Genomic DNA, 10,628 nt, shown 5'->3' on the forward strand with positions numbered 1-10,628 from the left:
TCATTTTTCAGTCAAAATCAAACAAACTTCAAGTTGCTGTAATTCCTAAACGGATAAGAATTTTATAAAAAAAATTTACAGTCTTTCCTAAGTTATGTGTCTAAACATTTGTGCCAAATTTCAGAAAGTTTGGTGATGTAGGGTGCAGATTTGTTTTTTTTGTGTTTTTTGAAAAATTTCTACCCTTACAAGTTCTAGTATTTTTTTGTTCTTGTTGCCTGTTAATAAAGGGGGGTTAACAACATTGGTGTACTTTTTTGCTTTTTTTAAATTTGCACCATCAGCCATCCATTGGTCGTACAATGTACACAAAGACTCTAGAGTATAATGATCAGCTTTTTGAAAGTCAGGAGATGACGTCATGCAATACGGACAAGGGTGTTTTGATGTTGCAGTTTGTTTTCCAACCATTTGAAGCAAAACCTTTAGATATTCAGATACTGTGCAATCTAAGGATGAAATGTTTAGCTTATCCAATTATAACCGCAAATTATGGTATTTTTCGTTCAATGAAGGCAAACTGGCCGATATAATAGTTTTGTGGACGCTTGAATCTTTGCACGCATATCCGTCACACTTGCTCAGTTTCTCTGGAATTTTATTATTTTTTAACTTTAGTTTTAGGGTTATTGACAGTGTTACTTTTAGGAAGCCCTGCCCTCCATCTACACCTAATTTGATATCAACATCATTTGTTTCTTGACTTCTGTGATGAAGTTCCATTGCTACGAGTTCTTCAATGCCATTGCAATACACAATAGGAGTATCTTTTTCTACCAACTATACATTCATAAAAAATCAAAATGAATAATACAAATTGCAATCTAGTTATAAATATTTTTTTTTAGAAATAGTGTAATTACCTCTTCGCTTTCCTTTAATTTTAATAGCAATAGGAGTTTATGACAATTGAATAATTTTCCAATTGTTTCGTTGTTCTCAATCAGTTTAATATTGAAACCAGACTCCACACTTTTTCGTCCTGCCTCACTTCTCAGAAATCGTGCAACTTCAATCATGTTGCGATTACTTAGAAATCATAACAAAGTTATTACAAAAATTGGCTTTAAACTCATAACAAATTTATTTTTAAAAGTATTTTTAAGCAACAAAAACTTACCTGGAATGTAGTTTTAATTGAAGTTTGTTCAATTTATCTAAAGAAAAGAAAGGTTTCTTAACCTCAGTCTTTCCGAATGAGACAGTGAGTTGCTTCGGACCAAATGTTTTCAAAGCTAAGGTGTTCTCTGAGACATTAGTGCTGAAATCTTTGATAGAGCTGGACAGAACTTTTCCTTGCGTTGTTGGGGATGTTGATTTTACAATGGCAGTCAAATTCTTTTGTCTTTTTTCTAATTTCGTACAGGGATGTGGAATTCCTTGCCCCACTTGGGCATAGCAATGTTGACAAACTAGTCTTTCTGCAGATTTATTTGAAACATCTTCAGCGCCTTGATAAACAAGCTTTCCCGAAACACATTCAACCATAGGGGCAAATATTTTTTCCATTTTTGATTTGCGTCCATTTTCACAAATAAAACATTCACATTTTTTCCCTCTAATAACTCTGGTATTCAGGTCTAAATTTTATAGCACATGTATAGCAACTATAATAACTAAAATAGCAAAACTAAATTTTAAATGAAGTAAATTAAACATCAATATAGTTAAAATTGCCTTCATAACACGGCCGCATAATGAAGGAAGGATCAGTCTCTGTAAGCCTTTTTCTATATTTTGAGCAAAGCATAGTAGGAAGGTCAGGATTATCCGCTGTATAATCTTTCCAGAATATAGTTTTGATATGGTTTGAGTAGTCATTTTTCTTTTTATTTAGATTTAAATAAGTTGTTTCAGGATTATTTATTGGTCTTAAATCCGTGCCTTTCCTGAAGCAGCAAATGCAAATTTTTTTTACAAACTCACTATGTTATTTTGCATGTTTAGGCATTTTAAATGAATGCTTCAAATAAAAACTTCTGATATGGATTGATAATATTAGCATGATATATCGGTCATATCAATCAAATGTCAATATAATGGCTATAAACACATGTCAATATAATGGCTAAAAATATGCTTTCAGTTCGTATATCAACGCGTGTAAAGAGTTATTATGCAACGTTAAACAATTAGCAACTGCTAGCTTTTACTAATTGTTAATAATTAAAGGTTGCTTTGCTTTGTTTTTATTTCAATAAAAATGTAAATAAAACGTAATAAAAATTATTTATCCGTATGCAAATTTCAATGTTAAACAAAAATTTTTAAAAACTTTAAAAAAAAAATTAATAAATCTATCACAAACATTTCTGAAAACCTAAAAATGGTGCATGGGCTCAATTTTGTGGTTTTCGAGATGATCCCCAAAATCCCCCCAGGGAATGGTTTCTAAAAACACTTTTCAATTTTTTGCTTGTTTTATATTAAACTAGATCAAAGTTCATCGACAGATTTCAAATTACATCAAAAAAAAATTTTTCGTTTGAAAGTTGAGACCATTTAAAGTTATTTCAGGGGCTAATTTTAAGCTTTGCATTGTTATAAATCTTAAACGAAAAGAGATTTTTTGATGAAATTTGAAATCTTTCGATGAATTTTGATCTAGTTTATGATAGAACAAAAAAAAAAAATTACGATTAAAAGAGACTTAGTTCTAGGAAGGGGGCAGTTAGGGATCGGGGCGGGGTTGTTTTAGCTCTAATCACCCTAATTTTTTGCAAGTCATCCTCATTTGCTACCAGTATCAACATACTAAAAGTTTGAGTATGCCACATGCTTCTTAGTTACCTATCTTTAACAACAAAATTCCTGGGCACTGGCCTAAAATATGTGTTTTCTCCCCAGGCCTCCACTAAAAAAATTTGTCGTTTACATTTTTTGAATGAGGAAATGTTTTCTAATGATAATCAAAAATAAAATTTCTGGGGATGTGTTGCAAAGTCTTAGAGTATGTTCCTATGCACCGTGCGATAAAAACCTTATAGACCTCTGGCGATTATCATTGATTGTCTGATGACAAAGCCAATTGCTGCTTAAACACCAATGTTTTTTCTACTTTAAATGATTTTAACTGGATTTCAAGAAACATAATTTTAAAGGTTTCAATTGAAGGTTTTGGTAAGTTCATGGTCAGTTATCTGCCAGCTTGTTACTTTGCTTACTGTTTTTCAACCCATTTCGGTGTAGCTTAACTTTCAGTTCTTCACTTAAATCTTCCAAAATATCTTAAATGTGACAAAACTGATGATTGCTATAACTAGCTAGCAAGGATGTAAGTAGCAAGAAGAAGAACTTTAGTTTAGTTAACCCTTTCATGCACCAATTATTTTTCTGTAACTAACATAACTCATTAAAAATCATCTACAAAATGACAGTGGTACTATGAAATGTTAAACTAGACTTTTTCTACAGCCTTTTTCAACTCTCTTTTATAAAATAATATTGTTTTCAATCAGTTAGAATGCACCATTTGAATTGGGGAAGCTTAGTTTAATTTGTTGTTATACAACAACCCAGCGCATGAAAGGGTTAAGAAGTATGATTGGGTTACAAAATGAAAGCAGATGATTGCTGGAGTTCAAAACAAGAATTTTAATTCAAGCAATAATTTTCAGACTGTAATAGAAAAATGGCTGACTAATGGTTTATATTCCAATCTAAATAAGGAGAGTAATAATGGGAAGTTAGGTTTAAAAACTTTGGTTTTCACAGGTTGCTTTTATAGAGTGAGGTGGATTAGAATGGGTCAGTGAGGATAAAAGGGCTTAATTAAAGAGAAAGACATTTCATTATCTTGAATGATATTTGAAAGTGTTTCCTTATTGCTTAAAACCCAGAAGTGTTAACACAAAAAAATGCTCTTACAGGAATATTATGGTTTTCAAGTTCAGTACCTTTAAATTGTTTTGAGAATCTGCTTATGTAAGATGTGAGCTTTTTAGTTGACTTTCAGAAGAAAAAAATTGTAGGAAAAAAGGAAACTGATCAAAAAAAAGAACATGAACTTTATGACAGCAATACAGAAAATAATAAATTTGTGTCCGTATGTATACCATTTTTTAGCTGACTGTATTCAACTTTGAAGTTAAACAGAATTTAATATTGAATAATCTGTGCAGCAAAACAACACTGCTACCCTCTGCTATGTCTATTAACATAAGCTAGAATACATGTTTTGTTTTTTTTATAAGCATATGAAATTTTTGAAACAGGCTCGGGTATGCTTAAGCAAAAAGTTAAAAGAGGCTCAAAAATATGCTTAAGCTTAAGCATATTTCTAATAAAATATGCTTATTTCAATACTTTCTTAAAGTGTGCGCGTTACTAAAGGTTAATGGGTATAAGAAAAATAAAAAATTGACTTATGCTCTGTATTTGCTTTGGTTTTAATGTAGCTGAGTTAATGTTATAGTATAATAATAAAAAATAAAACATATATACTATATACAAATGTTATCAATGAAATCAAAGATAGAACTTAGAAATAAAATAAGCATTTTAAATATGGTGTTAAATAAACTACACATTAAAAGTGAGAGAGAAAAAAAAAGAGAGAAATAAAACACTTCAGAGCGACTCTTAAACTTTATGTTTTTTATGTTTAAGTATTGAGGTTTAGGTTTTGCAACATGATGAATACTTATGGTGAATTTCAGTAACTTCAGTAAATTGAAGCAGCCACCACTCTTTCTCTTCATTTGTTATCATAGAATTAATATTTTGTATCAATATCCCATAATCTTCTTCATATTATTTTTTTTTTTGTTTTTTTTTTAAAGAAAAACATTGAATTCCCAGATTGAATAAAAAAAAACACTTTTTACAGATTTTGTTTTTTATTTACTTCTCTAGCAATTAAAAATTTTACAACATTATATCATAAAAAGATCCTTCATTACAAATGTTTTTACAAAAATTTAGAATAACTGAATAACCAAGGAAAAACACAATCTGTCTGGTCACTGAAATAATGCAAAGAATTCAAAAGGATAGTATTTTGTTTCTTTTATGTTTCAATGCAAACAAAGTGAGTGATTTTTTTCTTTTTAATAAAAAGTTAAATTTTGTTACTAATTCCATCTTAACCCTTAATTGCATGAATTTTTTAAAAACATCAGAAAAAAAAATCATGCACAAGTATTTCAATATATCAATTCGTTTAGAAAAAAAAAAAAGATACTTTAAAGTTGTAATAATTTTTTTTTTAAAGAAAAACTTTCATTGCTTATTTGCAAATGTGTATCCAAAATTTAATGCCAAAATAAAACCTCTCTTGCTTAGTGGTTTTAGATTCTATAAGACTTTATAGGGACTTAAACAAAAATAACACTATCTGTTGCCCAAAAGCATCTCAATTTTGCAGAGCCAATAGCTGTGCAATTTAATAATAATGAGTTACCTTCAAGTAAAACTGCTGAAGGATGAACCGAAATTTTTGGTTTTTCTATATCTAAATATGAAAATGAGTTTCAAAAAGTAGTTTACCACAGTTGGTAAAAGGAGCATGCACACATTTTAGTACAAACTAATTTTTACTAATTGCTTATAAACTAATTTTAAAAACATTGTATATGTGTTAGATCAGTATGTTGCATTTCTGCAATACTATGCATTTAGGAGTTGAACTGGGAATTCAAATATAAATTTATCGTCTTGAGAAATAGCAATTAGTTTTTTTATTTAAAAAAAAAATTGTGAAAAGAGTATAACAGTATCAGTAAAATTTAGTATATTCTCTATTTTAAAAAAATAATTCTCTTATTTAAAAACATTCTGAATACAAATATTTGTTCCATGGCCTTCAAGAAACTTTTACTTGAATGCCATTTTTTCAACCATTTATGTATTTTTTAGATCTAAATACGCTTTTAACAGATAAAATTCATCTTTTAAGGGATGATTTACTTTATATTGATTTTTTAAAAAGTGTTTGGTATAAGCTAGTTTTCAAAAAAGCAGTAATTTTTAAATATGTGTTAGTGTTTTACTGTTTTTTTTGTTTTGTTTTGTTTTGTTTTTTTGTTTCAAAAAATTTTTGAAATATTGTTTTGTCTAAAATGCTATTTTTGCAAGTAAGAATTTCAACTTTTTTGAAGCAAGTTGTAAAAATGTTCTGACGTAATTTTAGAGTTGCTGATGTCAGAATTTTTAAATTTATTCAAAGAATTTTGTTTAAATATTTGTCCGAAAAAAGTTTTTCTCCGGAAGTTTATCTTTTTTTATTTACTAATTTAACAGATGACTAATTTTTCCATTAAAAAAGGAGCCTTTTGAATTATTTTTTTAAATAGAATCTCTTAAAGTATATTTTGTGAAAGTCTAAATCAAGCTAGATATTATTTTTTAATTTATTTAAGATATTCAGCTTATATTGATATTAAGTTTAGTTTTAAAAACAAACAGTTTGAATGTTTAGTTTAAGGAAACCAGGCTAAATTTGTTTTATCAAATATAAAGTTTGTTACCTAATTATGTTGCAATCTAATAATGCAGTCGTTACTTAGGGTGTCCCAAAATTTTAAATTACATTCTGCGGGCTTTATAATATTTCCTGCAGGTTTGAAGTGAATAAAAACAACATTTAGGTGTCCCTCAGGGTCAAGAAGTTTCTGAAATAACTGTATAAGTTTTGTTCAATATACCTGAATTGAAACCTTTAAATCATGCAAAGCTTTAAAAATAAACTTGAAAATCATGAAAGGTTGTGAAGATTCATGATTTTTCACAATTTAACATTTTTACCTTTACTTAATTGACCTTAATGTGTATTTTGTGTAAATGTAATTGTCATGTTACCTGGCACTAGGCAGACATTTTACACGTAAACATCTTTTGTGTTTTCTAATAATCGTTTAATAATTTTGAAAATGTTTATTACTTGTTTTCTAAAATTGTTGCATGTTGTTATATTCATAATCCTATATGGTTGAACCAGTGCATAGTTTGTTTGGTTTTTATGATTAGTTAAATTATTATATTCATCTAACCATGTTCACCTGCTTAAAATCTAATCAAATACAAGCATCGGTAGATCAATGATAATACTAACATCTATGGTCAACAAAGTAGGTTGCTTCTCATCTTCAACAATACTTTCAATAAGTACAGTTCACCGAAAATAAGAAAAATTTCAAAAAAGATGAGAGATGAATTTCAAGCCAACAAAACTGTTGTGGATTTGGATGGTAAGCTGTTGTCTAACATAACTAGAGAAGATACTTGGTAACTGGATAAGTTGCTAGTTTTGGTATTCTTCTCTTATTGATGGCAGCATAAAATTTCTTGGCGTGCCAAAGTTGGCCCCAGGATCAGGCAGGGTTGGCAAAAATACCCAACCCAAGAAAACCCAACCCAAGAAAACCCAACCCAAAAAAACTCAAAAAAATCCAAAAAAACCCACCTTAAAAAAACCCAAAAAAACCCACCTTAAAAAAACCCAAAAAAACCCACCTTAAAAAAACCCAAAAAAACCCACCTTAAAAAAACCCAAACAAACCCAAAAAAAATCCAAAGATATTTGGGCTTTTTTAAAAATATCTTTTTTACAACAGGTTCTTAGCTTTTATAAACCCTATATTGTAAATAATATTGGATTTATTACAATGAAATATATATGTATATTATACTTTTTAGTTTAAACTCCTTACAGAATAATCCATAATATGATTAATCTTTTGTATAGCTGGTTGGGGTTATACAGAAAAAATTATTAGGGAAATTAGTTTAACGCCTAAAAAGAAAAAGAAAAATCAATGAAGATTACAAACTATATTTCATTAAGTTTCAAAAGCTTAACAAAATGATTGGCCATTGATGTTTACCAATCAAATTCTTCGCCTCTCAAATGTCTGTATATCCGAACAAGCTTTTCAGCTCTATCGCTCCCTAACCTATTTCTTAACTTGCTCCACACAATACCAAAAGTAGAAAACACTCTTTCTATGGAGCCAGTGCTTGCAGGACAACTACGAAGAGATTGAAAAAATTTTGCAAACCCTTCTGGCAGTGGTAAAGATTTTTTATGCAGCCTTTGCTTCAAATCTATTATACCCCACCATCTTTCACTTGAAATTGTAGAAATAAACTTATCGTTAAACATGTGCGGTGGAAAGGTAGTTGTGACTTTTAGCCTGAAATCATAGTATCCAGCCACGTATTCATCGTGCCTATCACTTAGCCAAGCTTCTGCAGCAGCTTCTCGTTCAATGCTTAAAGATTTTCCTAAAATTAAAGAATATTGTATTCCTGCTTTATATATTAAAAATGAGAAATGTAAATATATGGATATTATGTCATAAATTGTTTCTGTATTCTAGAATCAACTAATGTCTTATGTAAGTTATATAAGTTAAAATAATGTAGTTTTAAGTTTGTTCTTTCAATTTTTGGGTTAGATTTGGCTGCCATGCCTTGGTATATAATTAGTCAAATTTGCCAAAAAATGAAAAGGTTCCATTGCTTCATTAAATTTTAACTTAACTTCCATATAATATGGCTTCAGGTCTTCATCTTTCAGGAGAGATAACCAAACTTCACATGCATCTGACAATGATATTGAGTCACTTTGTAGCTATAAATATAACTTCTTTTTTTAAATATCTTTGCAAATATTTTAACAGTATATTGAAGCCATAGTTTAAAATATTTTAATGAATAACAATTTTGCTTTACATATCTACCTTATCTAAATCTCACATTTCTCCAGTTGAATTAGAAGATTTTTAGCTTCTCTGAAAATTCCAGCATTATCTATAATTTTCTTGATATTATGTTTAATATCACCTTCATGCTTCTCTATAATATCAAGGTAGTAGTTATAATTTTTAATATAAGTTTTTAAACAGTCTACTTGAGATTTCCATCATGTATCATTAGGAAGTTGCGGCATAACTCCATTCCTATCATCCAAAAGCCATCACTGAAATTAAGAACTAGTTTAATTAGTTGATATATTAACATAATTCACTGAATAAAAAAGTACAAAAAAATTAAACTGTAAAATTAAAATAAGATATTATAAACAATATTTACTCACACGTGGTTGGTGATGGTTTCGGAAGTATTTGTTCACTTCAATTAAATGTGCCAGAATATTTGGTGTCACATGCTTCTCAACTAAATTTAAGTAATGAGCTGAGCATCCATATGTAAGTAACAACGGATATTCCTCTTTAAGAACTTCTTTCATCTTTTTCATTTTGTTTTCATTATCTGTACAAATGGCAAATACCTGTTGGAAGTAGAGAAATATTCTTATATTTTTAGTTAATTTAAATTAAAGTAAATACTATGTACATAAATACTATATTCAGTATTATTATACTTACATCTTGCTCATAAACCTTCTTGATGTGTTTTATTGCTTGAATGGCTAATTGAGCACAATATTCTGAATTTTTTTTTTCACTTCCTGCATCTATAGCGGAGATTAAATATGGGGTCTTTCCATTATGTACACTGTGAGCAATAATTGGATCATTTCTGACGCTGCTCCAACCATCTTGTATCAATGTAATAGTACTCCTATTATTTGCAAATTCACTTTTCATAGATACAACTACCTCATCGTTCACTTTATCCAGTAACTCTCCTGAAAGTTTCTTCCGGTTCGGAGGATCATAACCAGGTCTCAAAAAATTAACACAATTTTTAAATTCTCTATTTTCTACAGCATTAAATAGAATATTGCATGCAAAAAAAAATTTGGCAACTTGCAAGTCAAAAACATCCTTCTGGTCTGAGCCTGTTCTTGAAATGTAGTTTTCTATTAACTTTTGTTTTTTATATGGGGTTGATGTTGAACCAGAGTAGCTACTCCCAAAGACACCAGATGTGCTTGATGCTTTAAAAGATTCTGAATAACTGGGCTAAAAAAATTACACAACAAGTTTACAGATGTCTGAGATGATACTTGGCCATCATTTAAATTAAAATTCTTATTTCGTTCTGCAACATCAGCAGATGGGTTGATTTTTTTACATTTTTTTAAATGAATTCTGATTCTTTCTATTTTTTGGCTATTAATAATTTCATTGCAATAATTGCACTGGCATTGCAGTATTACTTTTCCAGAAACAGTTTTTGATAACTTAGTCACGTCATTCCATTCATCTGCAAGCTTTCTTCCAGATCCAGGAGCCATAATAGATGTTCTTATTAAAAAATGTTTTTTTTTTCTGAAAATAAATTCTATTATGATTAAAATATAAATAAATAATGTCAACTAGTTAATAAATCAGGAAATTCCGAAACACTTTGCAGTTTTAAAAGTGATAACATAACAAAAGTCATAACAAAACAACATATTCTCCTAGACTAGTCCAGGAGCTCCAAAATATGTTAGAGACTTAAGGTACTTTGGCAATAAAAATAAGAACATATAGAGTAAATGAACTATAAATTTGGAAATTTAATTTTCCTTTCTGGAAACTTTTATTTCGTATAAACGGTCAGTTTTGAAAAAACCCAAAAAACCCATAAAACCCATAAAAACCATAAAACCCATAAAACCCATAAAACCCAAAAAAACCCATTTGGGTTGGGTTTTTTTAAAAAACCCAGGGTTTTTCCAACCCTGGGTTCAGAAAAGTCAGCTATAGCAATAGTTCTGGAACTTTTGAAGTCAT

General features: G+C 29.3%; 1 protein-coding gene and 2 pseudogenes across 1 annotated transcript; all 3 read right to left on the reverse strand.

The window, feature by feature from the left end:
* Window positions 1-1,951, reverse strand: LOC149894228 (uncharacterized; annotated as a pseudogene).
* A 5,681-nt stretch (window positions 1,952-7,632) lies between these two features.
* Window positions 7,633-8,503, reverse strand: LOC149894229 (uncharacterized). The gene is made up of 2 exons (XM_090076204.1): window positions 8,407-8,503; window positions 7,633-8,223 (listed from the first exon to the last, which is right to left on the reverse strand). The coding sequence occupies exons 1-2, from the start codon at window positions 8,486-8,488 to the stop codon at window positions 7,820-7,822; spliced, it is 486 nt and encodes a 161-aa protein (XP_089932330.1). The 5' UTR covers window positions 8,489-8,503; the 3' UTR covers window positions 7,633-7,819.
* Window positions 8,504-9,267: 764 nt separating this feature from the next.
* On the reverse strand, window positions 9,268-10,144 carry LOC149894230 (uncharacterized; annotated as a pseudogene).
* Between the last annotated feature and the right edge of the window lie 484 nt (window positions 10,145-10,628).

Source organism: Hydra viridissima, unplaced genomic scaffold (genome assembly GCF_058129835.1).
Source record: "Hydra viridissima isolate aposymbiotic clone 2 unplaced genomic scaffold, HvirCarnegie_v1 scaffold_1, whole genome shotgun sequence".
Classification (NCBI taxonomy): domain Eukaryota; kingdom Metazoa; phylum Cnidaria; class Hydrozoa; order Anthoathecata; family Hydridae; genus Hydra; species Hydra viridissima.

Bases quoted from the DNA above. Each gene is read 5' to 3' on its own strand.
- LOC149894229 (XM_090076204.1), bottom strand. From the start codon at position 8,488: ATGGAAGTTAAGTTAAAATTTAATGAAGCAATGGAACCTTTTCATTTT. The intron at 8,224-8,406 runs GCAGCCAAATCT...CTTTAATTTTAG, and splicing joins TAATTATATACCAAGGCATG to GAAAATCTTTAAGCATTGAA.